Genomic DNA, 25116 nt, shown 5'->3' on the forward strand with positions numbered 1-25116 from the left:
ATATCATTCAGATGCAGTAAAGTGGATATTTTTGAAGCAGGGGACTCAACAGAAGTTTCACTGAACTATAAGCTTGTTAGAAGAAAGAAAAAAAAAAAAGACAGAAGCATAGGTGCAAATAAAAAAAAAAGACCAAAGTGGTCTGAAAGATATTTGGTGGCCTATAAACTAAAAGAGATAAGAATAGTAGATGGAAGGACCTTTTGCACATATAACTAGGTAAATTTCAGGTTTACCAACCCCAGGAATTTACTGGGATTCTCTTGTTTGCACAATCCAAATTGACCAGACAGTCTATCAGATCCATAGCAATCACACATAAAAATATCACGCCTGCTAAGATGACTGTGGTATCGAAAGCTGTGCAAAAAGACAAAGACCCTGGCTAGCTGTCAACAAATGATAGTGCACTGGTCAGTCGTGGACTTCACTTTATTCATTAGTTTGTATCTGAAATAGAAAAATACATTGGAGACATAAACAAACTTATGGACTTAATACTGAAAAAAGCAGAGGCAAATATGAAACAAGTAGGACACACAGAGGTATGGATATCACATGAGACTCCATTTCATTACTGCTTTACTGTCACTGGACTATATGCCATTAGCTTCAATAGTGGAAAGGAGTACCTGTGAAGCAGGTGGAACATGGTCACATGAGATAATGTTTAAAAGTGATCCCACATTTAGAAACAGATTATTCTCCTATTTTAACATTAGTTCAATTTCCAGCTCAGCTTAAAAAGCAAGCATCCAAGAAACAATCATCATCCTCCAAATCTGTTATGATTGCTTCACTTACATTAACATCAGCATATTATACATGAAGATGCCTTAACACCTTATGATTTTTCTGATAAATTTCCCCAAAATGTGAAATTACCATGAATTATAGCAGGTCTTCATCTGAGTAGATGCCCTGTTGTTTTGACCAGGTTTACCAGGAACATTTACCAGTAAATTCCTGGGATGACTGGATCTCTCAGTTTTAATGTCTACATGCCTGCTAGGGAATATCTGCCCTTTTTATTGCGAGGAATGTTTACCATTTTAATTTCATGTAGGAACACATTTAGCATAAAATCACTGTTTACTAATATTTAATTGCCAGTTTTCAGTACAGAATAAAACTGCTTTCAATTTTTTTCCCATTGGAGAAACATTAACTGTAGGCCAATTCCAAGACCAATCTGTTTAGCATGGTTAAATTTACCTTTCTTGGAGACAAACTGGGAGGTTACACCAACTTCAAAAGTTGCAAAAACAGGAGAATGGTCACTTGTTACAATATCATCAGTGCATCCTAACAAATAAAAGAAAAAATAGTTATCCTTTTTAATGAGAACGAAAAATGAAAAAGAATATAGTTAAAAAATACTATGTAAGAAACAAAAACTGATAATTAGTATTTTGCCTGAGTTTTGTCTAAATAATTTCAATATATACTAATGCTGAGTATTTGAAAATAATCAGAAGCTCCAGCTATTGAATACGTGTGCCATAAATTTGTTATCAGCTGTCATCTTTAAACAAAAATAACCTTGTCATGCAAATATGTTCTTATATGTGGAGTTCTATTTGTACATACATAAAACACTTACTGCTTATACTAGAAGCCTCAATTGTTTCAGACCAACTGTTCTTTGCACCAGGTTTAAATTTACCCAACACCAACCAAACCCCCCGCTCCCTCAAAAAAGAGAGCAAAGAGAGCAAAGACCTCATCAAAGTACTCTCTATATCTCTATTTAGAAATATAAATATATTCAAATATCCCAACCCTCAACCAACATTTAAGGAGAAATCTATAAAAGAGAACGATCTAAAGCAGTTTACTACCAGGGAGATGTTAAGAAGTAGAGAAGATTATGAGGACACTTGCAGCCCTGAATGTCAGACCGATATACAGTACATAACCAAAAACTAGGCTCATACTGATTTATCGAGCACAGGAATTGCCACACTACATCCCCTGAACAATGTAATGTGAATTCCAATTCAGATGTAATCAATGGATTAAATTAGGATTCCTATGGAAAATACTGTATACAATTTCAAAGTTGACCTAAATATTGACATTTTGGTTTCTTTATACTTTTAACAACATGACCAGTTTGAATAGTAAACCATGCAATTGCATATGGAGAATCTCATGCACTCCTGAACACCTGCACAATGCACAACCCAAAATTACAGTAAAGTGAGAAACTGGTTGGGAAAGGTCAGTTTGATTATCTCCTCGTTACAGAACGTATTACTAAACATTTTTACTTAAACCCAAAAATCTTCCTTGAAACTCAATGAGAGCAGCAGAAACGTGCTTTAAAAATATCTCACAAATTCTATTTTTGTGACAAGATCTACAGTTTTGAGCAATGAAATAAGGATCTCAAAGGCCCAAACCAAATAATAAATTCAGGCTTGCAGTTTATTTAATTTTCAATGGAAAACAGATTGTAAGATTTACAGTTATTTAATTAAAACAACAGCTTTTTTTAAATGATTGTGAAGTTCTGATCACAAAATGTTTAGTAATTAAATAAAACAGTCACCGAGAGCAAAGACTTGCTTGCTGCTGAACCAATCCTAAAAAACTAGGCTGGGAAACTGGGAATGTGGCTTGATAAGGAAGTACAACAGGCTCTCTGTAATGTCACTTTTGTTCTACAAAGTACTGTACGTTACCATTATTGTTTCATATAACACTGTATTCTTGATGCCTGACAGCTTTTTTGCATGTGTTGTGCCACGGTCAAAACACAAGAACCAAATCTTTACAGTACACTGAGCATCAGATAAGGTAAAAGAGTCGAGTCCGTCCTTCTACTGCAGATAAGTATGCACTTGAATTAAAAAAGCAAAGTACATCTCAGACAAAATGGAGCCTCCAAAACAGGAAAAAAATGTAAACAGCACACACAAAAGTAATGGATCTTTAGATGATACGAACTAAATCCATTAAACTAACACTTCAGTCATCATAATAGTAATGTACAGTATTTTAAAAGTAATAGAGGCAAAACAAAAAAAAATACACTAAAACAGCAGACAAGCAAATGGGGACAAAAATAAATTGTTGGTTAAACATACGTTGCTATTATTATATAAGCAATTGTTTGTTTAAAATATGAACTGCCTGAAGTATTTGTGCATGATGCAGCAGCATTATCTGCCAGACTCAAGAGATATGAACAGACACAAACTATGCTTGGTGAAAAAGTAAACATTTACAATTCCTCTAAATATCTATGATTGCTTAATAGATTCCTGTTATTTAATCTAACTGAACACTTTGAATAAAAATAATTGAATGCAAACAGGTAAAGGTTTACAGTGACATTCAGCAATACAGGAGCAACAATACATACCATAAGAATTACACACGATGTGAGTTTCGGGGTAGGACTTCCATAGAATTCGGTCACACCAAGAAGGAACATTAGTTCGCATCTAGAAATCAAATAAATAATGTTCAATACCCACATTTTCATATTACATATACATATAAATGACAATAAGCAAATACACTGTTTTAATCATCATGTTAACAATATAGATCAATTAACTTGCTATAGGGTAACTAGGTGGTATAGGATAGCAGTCACCTTTTTACAAAGAGAAAGAGAGGGTGCGTTTTTACAAAGGCCAAAATTCCCCTGCCATACCAGCAATGCTGGAGTACTGTAATGGAGCCATAGGATAACAGTGGAACCTTGGAAGATCCAGGAGGAGCATTGTAAATTCTTCCCAGACTGTATAACACCCAATAAAGACCTTCCCACTGCACACTAATCTGTCAACACACGCTTGAAAAGCTGTAGCAAGGCTTATCATCGCATATCTCATGGCATCTACAAGGGTATGAGATCTTAGGACTGCTGCTGCATGCTATTTAGTCCCTGTCCTTACACAGTGAGAATTATACTTGTATGACTTGAATTTCCCCTTGGGATTAATAAAATATCTATCTACTATGCATTACATTTAATCCATTAAAAGTCGCAAACCCAATTCTAGTAGAGGGTCTACTCTAGGAACCAGTGGGTTATAACTTTCACATTTGTGGATAACAATTTTTCTTGACCTTATTTGACTCCTCTCTCAGGTGCACAACAGAGTGGTTTGCAGACAAAGCAAATGGGATAAGAAACAACACTTCCAACTCAGGTCATACTACACCCCATAAAATATTGACAAGCACTCTGGAGGTGAGAGTGGAGCACCTGGCACAAATGGAGGAGTTCAACTACTTCAAGGTATTCTTCACACACAAAAGTAAAGGCGATTGTATGACCTACCAATGGATCTGTGCAATAGCTGCATTACTGGATATTAAAGGTAAAATAGGAACAAAGTTTGCACAAATACTGTATTTCAATTGACAGTTCAATTTATGTCTCAATACTCACTTATGATTACATGTACACACCTTTTGGCAGTGACCAAAACAAAAAGGTCATAAACACAAGTGGAAGGATTAAAGTTCCATAACTGGGTTGCTGGGCTTGAAAAGACCCCCCCAAGAAAAAAGGAAAAAAAAAAGAGACGCTGAGCCTCCAAATACACAGGATCTGGAGTTGGCTTGTTTCTCTAGTGGGAATCCCTTCTATGAAGCTCCCACCGGTGGTGTAAATTGCACAGCTCCATGTGTAAAATACCAGAGGCTCACTTTTGACACGCTGGGAATATTCATTGGGTGAAAGAAGTCGGTCTGATCAACTAAAAGATGTTGCCAAAGCAACTCTTACAAAAACAAAAAATGATACAAGTACAAAACATTTTGCTACATTTGAGGAATTTAACCTGATCCATATCACAGAGCAAAACTGTCACTGGAAACTGGCAACATAAACTGACTTACCCCTGTTGGTTTCTGTTTCTGCCAGACGTAAGTGTCCCTCGATCCCCTCTCATAGCGATAGGTAGGAGGAAAAGTGATATCTTCTTCAGCTGCAAAAATATTTTTTAAATTAGAAAACTTCACTTATGATTTTAATAAGTCTTCAATAATATTTTGGAAAATTTAAATCTAGTATTTTATATATTTTCAAAAAAATATTAAATTTTCTCTGACCTAATGTTTTATTTTTATGAATATTAAAGAAAAAGGACTTTTTAACTTTTTGTATACTTAAAAGGCAAACACACCTAACAAAATGTTTTCTATACCAATTTGATTAAGAAATGATATTTAGTTATGCTTTTCTCAACAAACTATAGAAAAAGTTTACAAATTGTCATACTTATTCAGTTTAAAATAATATATATATATTTTTTTGCTATTCTTACCAAACCGCAGGAAAACCTTGTTCTTTTCTCGTTCTAAATTCAGCTGGTCCACTTTTAGAAGAGCCTCAAATTCCTTTCTACTGATATAATTTAGAATTTCCTAGGAATAAAAATATTGTCCTTGTAAATCACACAGCTGATGGACACAAAAACAGAAAAGTAGCATTAGAAAAAAAATGAAGCCCTCTAGATACTAATTAGAAGGGGCAATAAAATTGAAACTGCATTTGTTATGTGTCTTAACATTACAGATTCTTTTACATTTGACTAAAATGTTATTAGCATTTAAAACAAAATCATAAACATCTGTGATTCAAGTAAGTATGTAGAAGCAGCACTCAATTCACTGCTTAGGTTCTATGATTTGTTCACTTCTCACTCTGAAGTCATCATAGTAACAATGGGCACAATATTCCTATTTGGAATATTGAGCACAGGTGGAAATGCCAAACACAGCAACTTGTGGACAATTTAATGTTACCAATCAATACAAATACATGTCCTCAGAGAGTCTGTACTAACTGGAATCCCTAGAGGAAACCAACATGACCATTTCATCTTCATACGGACAACACTCAAGCTGAGAAACACTGACGCGTTTTGAGGTAGCAGATCTAAGCAATGCAGCAAATAGTCATTTAAACGCTTAGATGCTCTCTCTCAGTGTTTTTATATTATATATATATATATATATATATATATATATATATATATATATATATACACACATATACATACACACATATACATACACACTGTATCTTGTGTAGTACCTAATGGAGTTTGTTAAGGCTGCATCAGCATGCATCTGCAAAGGATAAAAAGTTTAAAGTCTATTTGCATGCTGAAAAGGAGAGAAGCTTAAAGACACAGCATTTTGGCTATACAGCCTTCATCAGGTGTGTCACTAATGATCAAAAAGCAGGTAACATATATAAGAAGGGAAATAAGGAACATCTGATTTTTCTTTCATCTGCCCTAGCTTTGTTTCCCCCTTCCTCCTATATATGTTACCTGGTTTATCCTTTCCAGTTGCCCACCTGATAAAGGCTAAACAGCTGAACTGTTGAGTCTTTACCTTTCGTTCCATATTAGCATGGAAACTCCTTTAACCTCTTTTCTTGTAAATTATGTTAGCCTTCAAGTTTCCAATCACGTACAGTATACAGAGAACAATTAAATTCTTACTTCCATGTTTATTCATAACATAAGCAACAGTATATATAAACAACAAAAAAACAACATATTCTGTAATGAGTCATGCAATGGACTGGTGCACCTTCCATGGTGGGCTCTGCCCTGCTGAGATGGACCAGAAACCAAAAATGGACTAAGCAGATTCTGTATGGGAGTAATTTCAAGATGTACACATTTACATGGATGCCCATAAATGCAAGCAAGTGACACAATTTCCTGTGTGCCCCACATGCTAAATGACAAGTAGTAAGAGTTTTGCCCTCTACAGAACATAATAAAAGATAACACATCAATCACATTACCTGTATGTCCATATCCAGTCTGTAATTTAGGTCCCCAAACCAAAAGAGATGAGTGAAACGCAGTGAGATGTCAAATGAGTTCAGCTGCTTATCTCCCAGAGAAAGCAGCCGCAAGATGTCAATGTAATTCTGATTTCGTCTATTGCAAATGAAAAATAACTCTTGGTCATGTGAAGTATGTTTATTAGCTAACAGATATTAAAAATTATAATACAGGAGTTTAAAATCTGAAACTTATTACCTGGCAGTTTTCTCATTCCCTGAGGTTAAGTGGCAGTTAACAAATCCAAATGAAGTACCATTAAAGATGAAGGAAATACCAACAGCCCCTTTATTACCTAAAGGGTAAATAACACAGAGTCTGTATTGTTTTCAAATGTATTCAGTTAAATAAAGCACCATTCGTTTTAATTTAATGTACTGGGGAATTATGTGGGCAGTCAAAGTACAGAACAGCAATATTAATTATAGATCCATCAATACAATATAAGGTTTAATATTGTTATTGTTAAAGTACATCTTGAAACTGAAAAAGGCAAACATAATATGAAATGAAAATTAGGACTTATATACCTGGTTTGTAAACAAATATTCAATTTTCATTTTACAAAATTAACAATATTGTAAAAATGTTGAAAATGAAATATAAACATCTTTACACAGTGATCAATATTGTATAGATTACTGCAAGGATTTGATTAATGCAAAGTAAAACCCTGTTTATATTTTAAAACCATAATTATATGAAAACCTCTACATTTCTATGGTGCATGGAAATAGTAATAACTAAAACATTATTTTTGTGTTTCACTGCCCCAGGTGATAATACATATTTCCTTTATCTTGATGTTTTAAAATTGATATAAATGCTTCACTGATTGCAATTATTGAATTTAATAAAAATTAATAATTCAGCAACATTTCAGCCACCAAAAGTATTTGGCCAAAAACAGTAAAAAATGTCATATCCAGTTTTCAAATGGCCATTTTTTGGCAAATATGTGACGCTGATTGCATTCCTCTCTTGCACTGGGTACACATGACACGTTCAAACAGCACCCGTGGTTCTATGGAGAAGGAGCCAATGCAGTGCATTATGGGGTGTGGATGCCATCTTCAGAGGATTATATAGGTTTGTTTACAAAAATGATGAGGAATTTTGGTGTATATGAGGAACACCAACAGTAGTGACATGCTGCGAGAATCAGCAGTGCTTTTATGAAAGCAAATGGATATGGACAAAAGAGAGGAAAAGTAGAAGAGATCACACTAGAAAAAAATGAAGTCAGGAACCAAATTAACAAAGTAGCTGAAATAATAAACCATGTACAGATAATCTGATGGGAGTTTGAAAGTTATAAATCAATACAAGCGACACAAAAAATATTAATGAGTGGGTGCAAGATTTTCACACTTACAAACCAGCAAACTGTGAGAGCCACAGTCATTCTGGACAAGACAAACTGGCCAAGCTGATGGCACTTTCTTCACCTGCCCTCCTTTTCTGGTTCTTTTCCAACTGTACATTGCTGGATGGACTTCTATACTGTCAGTCATCAGTTATTGTTTACTAAATTATATTTTGCTGAAGTTTTTATTTATCAATACATCAATGAATTTTCTATTTGATTTTTTTTTAAATACACCCATCTTTAAAAAGAATGACTTCAATAACAGCAGGATTTTTCAACAGCTTGCAGTTTCAATGAAAGGCATAAACCAAAATTTAAAACTGATTTTATTCAGGCCTTATGCAATGACACCAAAAATGTGTAGAACATGAATTAAAAAGGCATTTGGCAGTCAATGGTGATCTTATTGTTTTCTGACATTCAACTTCAACCAAGGACTTTCATTCCATTGAATCTCTAATAAAAACTGAAATAAAAAAAATAAAAAAAAACTGGAAAGGAGAGCATAATACTTACCTCTTTTTTCTTTTGATAAGCACCATAAGAGGTTAATGGTATGTTCTAGGTTGCCATATTGTCTGAAAATATTTTGTTTTGTATATAGGGAAACAATTTTCTGCTCATTCTGACACTACAATCATAAGTTATATCACTGATAAAGTGAAGTACACATAATTCAATAGGTGGCTATGCATGCTTTATCATAAACTACAAGTCATTTTCAGAGATGAGCTGGAGCAGAAAAAAAAAAGATCTTTCTGCAAGCATTGTGAATCTAGATGATATAAATCTCCAACTATTTGATACTGACAGGAACCCTGGTGAGATCCTGAATGACTGCACATTTCTTCATTACCCCAGTTTTGTTATTTTTTTTTCTTCATAAAATTTGTAAGATGCAGACCTTTTCACCCAATGTCCACTAATTCCTCATCAAGACTACTTGTTCTCCCTCGGTTGGACTAATGTGTTTCTCTTCTGACATGGCCTCCAGCAACTGCTTTCTGACCTCCTTCAGCTAAACAACCGACTGTCCCTCCTGTTTCCAGATGTATATAAAATGAAAGATGCTTATTTGTTCTCGCATTCCAGAGACAACACACACTGCTCAGAATCTACTAATGCTCAGGTGGCCTGATGAAGATGCACTTCTTTACAAAGCATATTGAGACTGCTTAGACTCTTTACATGTCTGCTCTCCAACTGTGCCGATCCAATAAACTATCAGTAACTTCAGTTTGGTTTGAATTGCAATTTTCACTTCACTTTGGGGCTAACTGTAGTACAGTAAAACCTTGGATTGTAAGTAACTTGGTCTGAGAGTGTTTTGCAAGACAAGCTAAAATTTTCAATAAATTTTAACTTGATAAACAAGTGAGGTCTTGCAATACGAGTAGTATGTATACTTTTGGTCTGTCAAGTGTCACGTGATCACAATTAATCTGATGGTTCTTCTCTTTCTCTCACTGCGGGATTGTGGGTAATCATCTCACAATTTTGGGCTCAATCGGCGTACCTCACTCATATAGTCAACATCCATACGAGTGTATACAGTTTACTATAGCATTGTGACCGTGTGTGTGTGTGTGTTGTAACGTGCGAGCCCCTGTCTTGTACCCCAAAACACAAAGCTGAGTCTCAGTACTTTAGGAACACCAGCTTTATTCAGCTTGAAACAGGAACAGCACGGTTATTTACTGCAGAGGGATCTGCCACTCTCCTATACAGTCAGGCAGGGTCATGGCCAGGTTACTGGCCAAGTAATACTGTGCACTGCATTTATAATGTTCTTTGTATCACCCATCAACGGCAGGCACTTATAGAACGACCGCAATCTTTTCGGATTAGCTTTTACGGCAAAATGATACAGTGCTGGGAGCCGGCAGTTGCTTCGGGATGCTCTTCCACGTGTTGTCCCATTGGGTGGAATCCCAAAACAGTTTAGAATCCTTACTGTGCGTAAAGCATTTTTTTTTTATTTTGTGTCCAAGTGTAGTGACTCTTCAGGCAAAAGAAATTGTCATTGGATAGGTTCCTTTTTAAAGTCGCAAAAAAAAGAAGATTCCAGTGATCCAACAGATAGTAGGGATTCCGTTAATTAGAGTGAAAGTCGTCCTACATAATAACCCTCCTAGGCTCTCTCATCTCCCTCACACCAGCCACGATTCTTTTCAAAGGTAAACTGCAGGTTAATTTGCTTTATGTATTTTTACTTTATATACAGTATTTTGTATTAATCATTTTTATATGAACAGTTTTGGGTTGTGGAACGAATCATCGGAGTTTCCATTATTCATTATTGGGAAATTCGTTTTGATATATGAGTGCTTTGGATTACAAGCATGTTTCCGTAACGAAATATGCTTGTAATCCAAGGTTCCACTGTACGTTTCTTGTGATCTACTTTGAATTTATGTATTCTATCGGTTATTAACTTTGTACTTTCAAATCCCTCCAGCTGTATGTATAACACTTTGCTTTAGCAAAGTAAATATCAAATTATGGAACTTCTAGTCATAGGGTATGTCCGACTTGCCGACTGCAGCTGATGTTCTTGTTCCTGGGCCATGTCAACGTACACAACTAAAATCTGTGTGACAACTTTCCAGAAACAGTATGCTGTCTGACAGAGACGGTGCTGTACAAAGGGTTTGCAGGTATGGCAAACTATACCGTATATACTGGTATATAAGGTCCAAAACACCCACTATTCCTATTCATCCTTTTTCTGGGACGAGAGTCATTGCCTAATTATAGTGAGTCACAGGACATGTCACATATTGTGACTGGCCTTAATGGGAGCACACTGCCAAATGACTCCATATCTCTAAGATTATGTAAATGAAGGCTACAACTGAAAACAGCTGAAAAAGTCACATAATGTGACACAGCCTAACATCACCTTGGCTAAAGGTACCTGCTAAATAAAGAACACAAATAGTAATGGCCAGTTTCTACTTTTGTCCTCTGCCACTCTTATTTATTGTCATAACCTGTGTCTTAATTCATATTTAATTCAAATTCAAATAATTTATCACATATTAAAAGTTACAGTAAACAGCCCTCGTGTGGAACTTGACTACTCAGAAGACTCTCGTAATATCAAGCATTGTTTCATTAAACATAAACAAAGCTTAAACTAATATGTAAAACTGAATATTTAACACTTACCAAGTGTGTTGGCGATACCTGTCTTCACGCTTGAGAAGCCTACATGACTGATACGGTTCTCATGCTCCGGTTTTACAAGAACAACAATTTTGATATTCCAGAGTGAATGAACTGCAATCTTAAAAAAAAAAACATTATTTGGGTTTGACATGTAGGATAATAAAAATCACTGCTTGAACTTGCAAACTTCTTGAATGATAAAATGTTAGATAATTTAAGGTTCAGAAATGTTACATGTACAACAAACAATTCACAAATTTTGATGTCAAAATGTATAAATAATTGAATACACACTGCATTTTGAAAGCATTACAGATATTATTCCTAATTACTTTTGATAATGTACACTATCAAAAGTTCCACATAAAAGCTAGACTCCTAGATCGTTATTGTGCAATCACTTCATTATGTAGAGGAAAAAAAAACTATGAATAAAACAGTTAAAACATCTTGCTAATTCAAAGAAAATGAAATGTAAATTATGAATAGTAAGACAAAGTGTGTCCTTACACAACTCAATGGTTCATAACAATATTGCGAGCCTAACAAACTAAGAAGAATTTTAACTTTCTCACCAGTCTAAAATCAATCTCAGTGCATTCTTTAAGTGCGCCACGCAAGATTTCAACCCACTCTCTGTCACAAATCGAGTTTTCCTGTGTTCCAATTACATAGATATCATGTGGGATGTTCACTGCAATTTCATCTAAGGTTTTGCCTAGACCCTTGGACATTATCCACGAACTTATATTCTTTGGACAAGGCACACTTCCTGCAAAAAAAAAAAAATACAAGGCAATCATGTCACATTTTGTTTATTATGGAGACAAATACCACCTGATTAACAGTTCCAATCACAAATTCAAAAGTAGTGTTTGCATAATTTTGAAATGCAGCAAAGCCATCCACACTTTATTCTAAAATACATTTTGCCACTCTTGCTTTATCTTATTTTAAAGGTTAAAACATCTGTTCCTGAACATTATATTACTTAGTATTTTATTGTCTTGCCCAAACAAGTACTGCAGTACTGCATTTGAAGATTACAAATGTTCTTCAAATAAAAAAGTAGGAGATGCTTCCAGATATTATAGATAAGAACAAATAATCAAAAAATAAATAAATAAAAACTAATAGTAGTGATGGACTTCTCTGATACTGGACTATCCTTTCACCCAATATTTGCACCGACATAATCAAATTAGACAGCTGGATCTTATCCTGACATCATCATGCACTGGGGAAGTTCAAATTCTCAACAGGTGCTAGTTACACACACTGGTTCAATTTAGGATCAGGAATACTGTGGTAATGTTGCCTGGTCTTCATTTCTGAAAATATGCTCCTAACGTGTCACTGCCATTCTAAGTTCAACAGCCCTTGCCTGTTACTTCTAACAACTCCATAAACACCCACCCACCTGCTCCTATATACTTAGTCCTTCTACTGTCTCTCCATATTCATGTGCCCTGGTAGCTGTCAGAAGAAATATTCAGGTTGTTTCTGGGGAAAAAAGGGAATTCTGAACACTTCTTATCTTGTATATTTTGTTACTTTATTTCAACTCTGCTTTCATTATTGTATTTAAACCTCTTTTTCATAAGTCTGATTTTTGGAAATTATTTTTGCAGGCTCTTGTATGTTTTGAAATATAATTATCTTAAGAGTTTGATACACAATATATTATTTTGTCACACTAAGTCATTTATGTAATTTGTGCATTTACTTTATGACTATCATACTAATACATTAGTCTCTTCTTGGGACATTTTTTGATTTCTCTTTTTTGGTAGGTGCACTGTGCACTAGGAATACACATGTGTGAGATTCTGTTTATATTGTGCAATAATATGTTTACATTATAATTAAGCCTCCTAACAAACATATTTCTTAATTTTCAGTTTAATTTGTGCTTTCCCACTTATACATATTTGATTTTATATGCTCCTCAACTCATATATTTTTAAGTAGGATTTATTTTTTTTTAATTAGACAGTGGTACTAGTCAATTAATTAAATAAAACTCATCAATTTTAGTTAAATGAAACAGCTCTGTACTATTAACACACATTCCATTTTTCTAATTTTAGCAAACCCTATAACATATATTACAATTAATAATAGTGTACACAAATCATCATGATTATTTGATATACCTTTGTTTTTCTTAAATTCATTTTAAAAGACGATTTCCCATATTTCAGATAAATGTTCTGCTGTGTATTATTAAAGTAATATAATGTTACTGTATTTTAACAAATCAGCTTTATTTGATCATGTGCAAAAATTGGAAATAATTTCTTCTATCATTATTTAAAACGTTTTTTAGTATTTCATTACAATGCATACATTAAAAACCATTAAGACATACAGTACTACATGTTATTGAAAACACACCAGATACATCATCCTTTCTTCCCTGAGAGCAGAGAAAAAAAATGTGAAGGTGAAGTAAACACAGAGATACTGAAATATTCACAAAATCAGCAATGGTTTATGAAGAAAAATAGGATGAATAAACACCTGACAAACGCTAAAGAAAATCAGAGATGTTGTTCTTTTTTTACTTAAAGTACACAAGGAGATCTTTTCTGCCATTGTGTTATATTAGGTAGGTTACCAATAAGATAGTGTAATAGCATGGTAATGCAAGTTATCACAATAGTTTACTCAATAAGCAGTAATGTCCCATCTGGTGTCAGCATGAAAGCAAGACATTAAAAAGAATTACACAACTGTAGGACATAGAGGGGACTGCCCCTTTTACAGGGCAAACAGTTGAACACAAAGCATTCTGTTAAAAGAGCAGACATATCAAAGATGCAGAGTCCTTGCATATTGTATCAAAAACTCAGCTTGAGGTATCCTTCCTTACACTTGAATTCCATAAAGGACAACTCTTAGCCAACATCTATTCAATCAGCATGATGCATTAAATCCGATAAGCAGCAGTGTTAATGAAGAAGACGTGACATCTCTGTAGATCTTGACTAAGAGGCAATTGGAATGTCTTTCATCTTAAGTTACTGTTTTACCTAGTTTGACGTGCACATTCAGACTACTTGAAGCCTTTCACCTCTAACTGGAGATGTAAAGATGTTAGGTTTGGTAAATTTAAGTCATTTGAGTATCTCACCATTGTTATTCATGGAGATTCTCACTTTCTAGTTTTATCCGTGTATAGACCTCCTAAATTTAATGCATCTTTCTTTGAAGAATTCTCAGACTTAATGTCAATTTTAATTACGAACTATGACACACTCTTAATAGTCAGCGACTTTAACTTTCATATCTATAATCAGTGTGACCTAAAAGAAAAGGAATTCATGAACCTCTTGGACTCTTGATTTGAGACAGCTCATTAATCAACCTACACATAAAGCAGGTCATATGTTAGACTTAGTATTACCAAAGGACTAAAAGTTGATGTAAAGCAGATCATTGATATTGGTCTATCAGACCACTTTCTTCTACTATTTAATATAGAAATAATGTTAGAAAACATTCATAAGAAGCATATTGTTAAAAAACGCTTCTTTGACTCATCAGCAGCTTTAAAACTTACAAACATTCTAAGCAGTCTGTTTATAGTGCCAACTATAATAGCGAGGATAATGTAAATAGTAAGGTGGAAAATTTTAATTCTAAAGTAAGAGCTGCTGTTGACATAGTTGCACCTGAAAAGACAGTTAAAAAATCTTCTAGCATTTTTATTCCATGGAAGACCCAAAGAGTGTCTGATTTAAAAAGAACATGTCGTAGAGCTGAGTGTAAATGGAGGAAAACTAAACTAACTATCCATTATGAGATATTGAAGGTTAAAATAACAGAATACAATAACACAGTCCGTCTTGAGAGACGTTGCTATTTCTGTAAGATTATAAATAACAATGCTAGTAATCCCAGAGTCTTATTTTCTACAATTGATCGTCTGTTAAACCCAGGTAACACAAAGGAATGCCCCAAAATATTTCCAGTGAAACCTGTGAGAACATTGCTGTATTTTTCAATCAAAAAATTAATGATATTAGAAATAACATAGTATATCTCCCCAACACTGCAGAACCTCCTAAGCCCCAGTACTCCATTATAAACAAATTAAATTCTTTCACCAGGATAGATTTACCTGATTTACATAGAATAATCTCTCAACTGAAACCCTCCACCTGCATCCTTGACCCAATACCAACAAGGTTTTTCAAGGAAGTATCAGGCGTGCTAATTGATAATATTCTTGACATAGTAGACAGACTGTCTTAAGACTGCTGTAGTTAAACCCCTACTTAAGAAACATAATCTTGACCCTCTGCTTTGAAAATTTTAGACCCATCTCTAACCTGCCCTTCTTAAGTAAAATTCTAGAGAAGGCAGTCATTATGCAGTTAAATGACCACCTCAATAAACATGCTATTCTTGATAAATTTCAGTCAGGTTTTAGAACAAATCACAGCACAGAAACTGCACTCGTTAAAGTAGTAAATGACTTGCGGTAAATGCAGACAGAGGCCATTTATCTGTTCTCATACTCTTAGATCTGAGTGGCGCATTTGACACCATTGATCACAATATTCTTAGAAATCGCCTTAGTCAATGGGTGGGCCTCTCTGGCAGTGTCTTAAATTGGTTTGAATCCTACCTGGCAGGGAGAAAATTCTTTGTTAGTTGTGGTAATCACAACTCAAAGACACATGATATCCTATATGGTGTTCCACAAGGCTCTATCCTGGGTCCGCTGCTCTTCTCAATCTATATGCTTCCTTTAGGTCAGATTATCTCAGGTTACAACGTGAGCTACCACAGCTATGCTGATGACACACAGCTGTACTTATCAATAGCACCTGATGACACCAACTCTCTCATTCACTAACACAATGTCTTACTGGTATTTCTGAATGGATGAATAGTAATTTTCTCAAGCTAAATAAAGAGAAAACTGAAATTTTAGTGATTGGCAATAATGGATTCAATGAGGTTATCAGAAATAAACTTGATGCATTAGGATTAAAAGTTAAGACGGAAGTAAAAAACTTAGGGGTAACTGTTGACTGTAACCTGAATTTTAAATCACATATTCATCAGACCACTAGGACAGCATTTTTCACTTAAGAAACATAGCAAAAGTTAGACCTCTTATATCATTGAAAGATGCTGAGAAATTAATTCACGCTTTTGTTTTCAGTCGTCTAGATTACTGTAACGCACTCCTCTCAGGACTACCCAAAAAACACATAAATCATTTGCAACGAGTGCAGAATGCAGCTGCTAGAATTCTAACTAGGAAAAGAAAATCCGAACACATTTCTCCAGTTTTGATGTCACTACACTGGTTACCTGTGTCTTTCAGAATTGACTTTAAAATTCTGCTTATGGTTTATAAAGCCTTAAATAATCTTGCTCCATCTTACGTATCGAAATGTCTGACACCCTATATCCCAAATTGTAACCTTAGATCCTCAAATGAGTGTCTCCTTAGAATTCCAAAAGCTAAACTTAAAAGAAGTGGTGAGGTGGCCTTCTGCTGTTATGCACCTAAAATCTGGAATAGCCTGCCAATAGGAATTCGCCAGGCTAATACAGTAGAGCACTTTAAAACACTGCTGAAAACACATTACTTTAACATGCGTTTTCATAACTTCACTTTAACTTAATCCTGATACTCTGTATGTTCAATTCACCACCACCTACTCAAAGCATCATGATGCTCCAACATAGATGGACTAAAAGCCAGAAGTCTACGTGACCATCATCATCAAGTCCTTTCGTGAGAACCCTAAATCCAAAGAGGACTGCTTCATTTATGTTAGGTAGAATGCCCAGAGGGGACAGGGTGGTCTCATGGTCTGGAATCCCTACAGATTTTATTTTTTTCTCCAGCCGTCTGGAGTTTTTTGTTTTTGTCCACCATGGCCATCGGACCTTACTCTTATTCTATGTTAATTAATGTTGACTTATTTTATTTTCTAACTGTGTCTTTTATTCTTCCATTCTTCATTATGTAAAGCAGTTTGAGCTACATTTTTGTATGAAAATGTGCTATATAAATACATTTTGTTGAAATCTGATCCAATGAGCATAATCTGCACCTCTCTGCCATACTCTGTGTGAGGCTGCAAGTTCTCAGTCCTTGAAGCTTTATGGAATTCTGCTCTAGAACTCCATGTGCCTTCAGAGAAAGCAAAACTCCAGGTGGGCGGCTATTTATCAATCTCTTTGATCTTATAAGAATTTCTCTATTGTGTATATTAATTGATTCAGGTCTAAAGCCCTTCAGCAATGGTACATAGCAGAGCCACTAGAAACAGTACAGATACACCATCTAGCTAATCTAAATGTAAAGTTCCCTGTCATGTCTGATATTAACCAAAACTCTACCTCATTAGTCTGGTCCTGAGAGTCTTTCAAGTCAGGAGGGTGACTGGGATCAAAAACAGGCATCAACCTTGAGGCATGGACTGCATGTTTCTTGAAGGAACATCAACAACCATTCAAGGTTAACCAACGTAGTCATGGCATTCTGGGGACAAATGGGGGACTTTCTGGGGCACCAGACCAGTTAAGAGCTGAAAATCAATAAAACAAGCACATCCAGGCAGAGGAGTAGCTTCAGTGACAGACTTTTGTCACTGTCTTGCTCCACTGACAGACTGAGGAGATCGTTCCTCCCCCACACTATGCGACTCTTCAATTCCATCCGGGGGAGTAAATGCTAACATTATTTAAAGTTATTGTCTGCTTTTACATGCATTTTTATTACTTTTTAATTTAATTTTTTTTTGTATCAGTATACTGCTGCAGGATTATGTGAATTTCCCCTTGGGATTAATAAAGTATCTATCTATCTTTGCTACCTGGAAAAATCCAACTCTACACTAACCAAGCCTAAACAAGGGTTTGGACCACGAATTATGCAACTGTGAGGTACAACATATGAAAATGTCTGTGCATACAGAAATGTATGAAATGGAAAGCTGGGGTCACATATGGAGGTGTTGCGGGTTTATAAGGTCTCTATGGTCACATGTACAAAGTACTGTGAAATATAACAAAAAAGAATGACATGATATAAATGTGTCTGATTCTTGCGTTTTCATCAATGTCAGTATGAATTCTATAGCAGAAATGAGTTTTATAGCAGAAATAGCAATTGTGCCAATGACCATGGATAACAGTGTACATACTGTACATGTACAGTAAATATTAGTAATAAAGGGAAAGCTAATATTTCCTTAACATCTTGAAGGTCTAATACTTAACCAGATTTATGGAACTGAAACACAAACATGAACTTTTAATGAAGAAACAAACTACTGGTAGTATCGTTTTACATTTACTACCTTTTCTAACTGACTAGCACTGCTATTTTAAAACAACAAACAAACAGTGTGTATTTCAACATTAATGCCACTATATAATAATTTCCTGAAATAGCATAAGGCAAACTCATATTCCACAAAGAAAAATTACAAGAAAAGCAAAGCTGCTTACCCATATTCCAGGTACCAATGAAAACTGAAATCATGTCTGGCTCGTCTTGATTGGAATGTCTGTTCTTCATCAGCTGCAGCAGTTGACAAAATGCTTCTCTCTTCTGGGGGTTTGGAGAGGAGAGAAAACAATATGCACAAATCAAACACACATACATAGATTCTCAGTTGAGCCACAAGCTATTCCCAGCAGTACAAGGTGCACATCAAGAAACACCAAACATACATACTTGCTGACACTAGGGCCAATTTAGAGTAGGCAGTTAAGCTTACTTGTACAGTATGTCTTTGTGGTGTGAGAACAAACCTTGAGTGTTTTGGGTTAGATTAAACCAGAGTCTCAAAGGCAACATACAGGTGTAGAAGCATAAGAGCCAGCTACCAACACATCTCAAACCACACAATCAAAGTAAAAACAGTCAAACTCCACAGCAATAATGATCAGATGGAAGAGTTGAACCCATGACACTTGATCCATGAGACTACTGAATCAAGTATGAGTAAATTTAAGAAATACAATGCATTCTTTAATATGGTTAAGGAAATAAAAAACATGCTTATGATGCCTCAATCACAGCACATCTAGATTTCATCACTTTTTTTAATTTTGATTTTTAAATGCTGCAATTTACAATAAGGCTGCAGGGGTGCAGAAAGAACGTCCGAGTGCATTTTGTAAATCTTTAATGATTCAATCAGATAAACGTTATTAATCCCATGGGGAAATTCAGATGCATACAATAGCAGAAACATAAATAAAAACAAGGATACAGACTCATAGGACAGAGAATACAGAGAATTTATTTATTAATAAATAAATAAATGATAAATCAATAAAAATAAATAAGTACATTGGGTGGAAGCATTGAATTGATAGCAATATGTAGAAAAGACAAATTCAATTAGCTGACACTTTTAACATATCATTGAAAGGATGTGTGGCACCCAATTACTTCACAAAAGCAATAATTATCCTTGTGCCAAAGAAAACAGAAGTGAACTGTCTCATAAGTACAAACCAGGGACATTTGTTCACATTGTTATGAAATGCTCTGAGGGACTGGTGGAGGCACACATTAATTGAATTATTCTAGATGTTTTGGAATTTCTCCAGGTCGCATATTGTCACAACCAGTCCACAGAGGATGCCACATACAGTGAACTTCATTCATTCTTACCACAGCGTGGCAAACTGAGGACAATTTTTAGGTGTTTTAGCATAAAATACAACACACCAATTGTCCACATCATTTAAAAAGCATTTGTGAATTTTTATAATCATACAAAAGAGAACCATTCTATACAACCACTACTGATTAATTTATGGTTTCAAATTTACTTTAGTATAAGTTTGTACATTATTCTCTATTACACATCCAATAGCAACTCTTGATAGAAAAACATATCCCTAATACAAATTATTCAAACGCCAACAGAGCCTCCTCACAGATGGGTACTTGCCATCAAGTCAGTAGCCTGTGTGAATCTCTGCAGTACTAACTTAGCTCTCCTTCTGCTTGAAGTCATATCAGGTAATTTCATTGATCTTTGCAAAAGCAAAAAATGCAAGAAAAGAAAATAAGATGATGCTTAATTTCATCTAGTATTAGAAGAGGGTGCTCCCTAAACATGACTCTGTAAGGCATTATGTATAGAATAAATAATCATTACTCGTATCTGTGCTACACTAGGAATACAGATAGTCTTCCACAGCATCTGGGGCCTCATGTATAAGCGGTGTGTACGCACAGAAATGTTGCGTAAAACCTTTTCCACGTTCAAATCGCGATGTATAAAACCTACACTTGGTGTAAAGCCATGCACTTTTCCACGGTACATCATACTTTGTCGTATGCAAGTTCTCCGCTTGGTTTTGCAAACTGGCGGCACCCAGCGTCAAAGCAATGCTACTGTTCCTGTGTGTTTACTCCTTATTTTCCTAACGCGGCTTTATAAATTAACTGAAACTAACCTCATATTGTTTATTAGTGTAATGCATCTGATTGTAATTAACTTGTAACAATATAATGGTCCAGGGAATAGCCATAGTATTCCAAATACCATAACTGCTTTAGCGTTGTTACTCTAACTGCACCTTCATCTTCTTTCAGCTACTCCCGTTAGGAGTTGCCACAGCGGATCATCTTTTTCCATATTACTCTCCATTACTATTAAACATCATCAAACCTTCTCATACACACACAAGACGAAAACGGTAAGGTATTATAAAAATTTACTGCTCTATCCATAAAGAAGCCTCTGTAGAATTTCATGACACACTTTGACTGAATGTCCTCAATGCTAGTGTTTCAAAGAGAGATTGCGCAGCACTGTTCATAATGGCACTCAGTTTTGCCTTCTGTTTTCTATTACCTCTAGAAGGTTGACAGTGCATCCTATAACTGAGCCTGACCTTTTAATTAACTTATTGACTCCATAGGCCAGCCAAGCAAACTACAGCACAGAAAAAAAAAAAAATCACACTAGCCATCAGAGGCTGGTAGAATACTGGTATGTGAAGGATGCCAGTACCTGCATTAAAGGAACGCTAACTCTCATCGATTTGGAAATTTGAACGTACATGTTTCACTACGGCATTTGCCTTATCACATGTTACTTCAGCATATTTTTATATCAAAACCTCTTCTGATTTTATTTAAGCAGAACTGACCACGCTGAGCATTTAGTGACATTATGTCCGATTGTTCACCTTAGCACTGGCAAAAATGAAGTCCTTCCTCTGGCTCTTGTCTTTTTCCTTCTCAAACACTATTCCCAGTTTATTCTGAAATCTTTGAGACTTTATAAGCTGTCGAACTACATGAAAAAGAAAAAGAAAAAAAAAAGTTAACAAAACGAACATCACAAATTTCTTTTTTTTACCTTGAAGATAAATACACTCTAATCATTGAATAATTAGTTAACTGTCCCAAAATAGAAGCTCCACTAAGTCCTGCGAGCTTGAAAAAGAGGGTATGGAGTGGCCTACAGAACACTCTAACTGTAAAAAAAAATACTAGCTAAGGCTCACTGAAGAGCTCTTTGATGCCAAAGAAGGTTTCACTTCCACACCTGTATCTATGGCAAAATACACAATGATTCACAGGACGAGAAGTTACAAAAGACAAATTTGGTAAAATCGTGTCCAATGAAAGTATGTCCGATGTAATTGCTGAGAATTCAAAACAGCCAAATCTCCAGCAGTGCAATTTAGTAATTACTACAATCATCACGAAGAGAGCACAACTAAGAATTAGAACTGCAGAACCACTACATAAAACAGAGAAAGGCTGTTTTCTTCTGGACTACAGAAAACAAAAAGGAACACAAGAAATGGATCTTAAGACGCATTCAATAATAGACTGTGCGCAGCAGGAAGAATAAGCAAACTGAACAAAGTTTTTGATTTAAATGAGATGCTGTAGAGTGCAATTTACACGACTGGACACCATGCACAGAAACAAAATACAATAAAGTAACAAATTAATCAAAATATTTCTGAATAACAGAGATGATGTCATTGCATTTTTGCTAAAACATCACACCAATAAAACATATGAGAAATAAAAAAAAATTAATTTAGCAAGGTACAAAACCCCAGAATCGTAACACATACCTAAACCAATAATTTTAAGTATTAACAGCTAAAAACATTGCTTTAACATAGTCCATGTGCAGTATGCAATAAAGCAGCAGTGCTCAAAGTCTGGTCCATGTGCATGTAACAAGTGATCTATGGGCTGACCAAGTCATCTTTCTTAGAATAACTTTTCTTTTTTTCTGTCAAATCCAAATGTAACAGCTCTAAAGACACAACCACAGATAACCTGTCTAACTTTTTTTGTAGACAATAACATCTTTTTGTTCTGCACTACCTCCCACTCCAATCCTCTACTCTGAATCAGCATGGTAGCCCATAGTGTATCAATATGAGAACTGACTTGCAACATAGAAGACTGAGAAGCAGGGTGAGTCTGACAGAGTTCTGTTCGTACAAGGTTTTTGTGGTCTTTCTTAGGTACAGTGACCAGACGTCCCGGTTTACCCAGGACAGTCCCTATTTTTGGATCACCCGTCCCGGCGTCCCCGAAAGATCAGGAAATGTCCCGGCCTGTGGCGTTTTCCGACAAAATGTATAGTTTTCCCTAGAGGCTTAGACCCCATTCAGCCTTTCTAATTCCAAATCATACTTTCTACCCATCATGACATCAGACAGTTAGTCGACCTTCTTCCGTGTCTGTCGCCTGCTGGTGGCCATTGTTTGAAGTATGGAAATGCACGGAAGGCAAGAAGGTGGAAACAGACGCATTGTCGGATGGTATCGACCGTGCCTTGTGATACGACGCGTTTTGGCTATGCTACGCTCTGAGCCAGGAAATATCTTATTATTCTGGCTCTGAGTCTGATATAAGAGCTGATGCCTGATTCAGTCATTCACTCATCAATACGGCGTTCGAAGTGAGCCGTTTTCACTGAAGTTAAAGCTTAAACTTAAAAGAGTTAAACTTGCCAATTTATTTTGTATGACAAAATTGAAAGTGCTGACAAAGTTTATTTTTTTTTTAACTTTTAGCTCTTTATTTTTTAAGTAAGTACTGCTGTACACACTTTACTGTAGTAAAGTCTGCAGACTGTAATCTCTTTAAATTTCTTCGTAGTTGTGAATCTGATAATATTAATTTATATATTAATAATGAGTGAATATTTGACACAAGTCACAAGAACATTTGCGGATGCTTGCCTGTTCCTTACACTTACAGCTGTATTTTACTTTGTTTTCCTTTAGTTTAGAGTGCAGAGTGACATTGCTTCTTCCCTTGCCTCTTTGGAATTTGCATTGTGTCTTCCAGGGACAAATGCTCCCACTGAAAGAGTCTTTTCTCTGAATACCAACATGTGGACACCAGAAATGTCGCAACTTAAAGTCAACACATTGAAACATATGCTGGTTGTGAAATGCAATTTCAGTGAGTCATGTGACAAGTTTTATGACTTGTTATTACAAAATCCTAATGCTATCCACTCATCTCAGAAATATTAGTGTTTCATGATTATGAAAGTTACTCATTGAAAAGCTGTTTTTCTTTTATAAACATTGCAAAAGTGTCATGTTCAATTTCAGAAAGTATTAATAAATTATTCACAAAACATTTCTGGCACTTCTCTACTTTCACTGCGATTTCCGATTTAACAACATAAGGTTTTGGTACGTCCATAACTTACAGTATACTATATAATGTACAGTAATGAGTTTATTTGCTCTTCAGTTCAAACGAACTGTTTTTGGCAAGATCAAGCCTGTAATTTCACGAAAAATAGCATACAATGGTATAGAACCCTACTTTGAAAATGGGTATATGTTTGTGGTTAAATAATATGATTGTTTCAAATGGAAGAAACTCGTACAGAATAAGATGCAGGAAACACGAAAATAGGCATTTCCATTATTAAAGTCTATCTGGCTTTTGGGGGGCTCTGCCCCCCAGACCCGTCGCCTGGTGTCCCAGGTTGCCCCCAGAAAAATCTGGTCACTGTATCTTAGGGCACCTTCAAAAGGCATAACACAGCAGGAGTAACATCAGCACTTAAATTAAGGAGGTGTTTTCTGATAAATTGCCTTGTCCTGGCTTACCAACTCAGTATTTAAGGTTGTGCCAAGTCTGCTTCTTTGTACCTCAGCTTGTTAGTTATATTTACATGAGTACATAATTGCAATGTACAGAATTTACAGTAATGAATGACTAACATAGGTGGTCCTCCATATCTTTGACAACATAGTCCTTAGTCCAAAACAAGTAATGTTTATATATACAGATACTGTATATATACACACACACACACACACACTCATTTGGTGTCACAAGCTTAAATTCTGTTGTTAACAATTTACAAATAATATTAAAAGTATTTCAGTATTTTACAAAATCCAATATAAAGAAATAAGGAAGCGTATTAGGGCCACAGTGAAAAAAAAAATACGGACACAGCGAAGAAAAATAAAGACTAAATGTCGAGATTAAAGTCGACATGCTGACTTTATTCTCGACATTTATGTCGAGATATAAATCGACATGTTGACTTTATTCTCGACATTTCCACTTTATTCTCGCCATTTACGTTGAGATTAAAGTCGACATTTACACTTTATTCTATTGTTTATTTTGTCAGTAGAATGTCGCAAACTAAACATCTTAAAATGAATGTTCAATTTACTAGATTTTCTCAAACCCCTTCATTAATTAATGTAGCACATTAAATG

The 25116-nt window shown here is 35.3% G+C and overlaps 1 protein-coding gene across 3 annotated transcripts in view; it reads right to left on the reverse strand.

Annotated features, from left to right (window-relative positions):
- The window catches only part of inppl1a (inositol polyphosphate phosphatase-like 1a), a 203546-nt gene that overhangs the window by 34276 nt on the left and 144154 nt on the right, over positions 1–25116 (reverse strand). For all 3 annotated transcript variants that reach the window (XM_039745658.1, XM_039745657.1, XM_039745659.1), the window contains exons 10-19: positions 21568–21674; positions 18859–18961; positions 11949–12145; positions 11374–11491; positions 7032–7128; positions 6791–6929; positions 5292–5391; positions 4864–4952; positions 3371–3452; positions 1216–1305 (exon numbers count right to left, since the gene is read on the reverse strand). In XM_039745658.1, the coding sequence (XP_039601592.1) occupies positions 1216–1305; positions 3371–3452; positions 4864–4952; positions 5292–5391; positions 6791–6929; positions 7032–7128; positions 11374–11491; positions 11949–12145; positions 18859–18961; positions 21568–21674 (1122 nt within the window). The remainder of the gene's footprint in view (positions 1–1215; positions 1306–3370; positions 3453–4863; positions 4953–5291; positions 5392–6790; positions 6930–7031; positions 7129–11373; positions 11492–11948; positions 12146–18858; positions 18962–21567; positions 21675–25116) is intronic.

The sequence above is a fragment of the Polypterus senegalus genome, chromosome 2, assembly GCF_016835505.1.
Source record: "Polypterus senegalus isolate Bchr_013 chromosome 2, ASM1683550v1, whole genome shotgun sequence".
Classification (NCBI taxonomy): Eukaryota; Metazoa; Chordata; class Cladistia; order Polypteriformes; family Polypteridae; genus Polypterus; species Polypterus senegalus.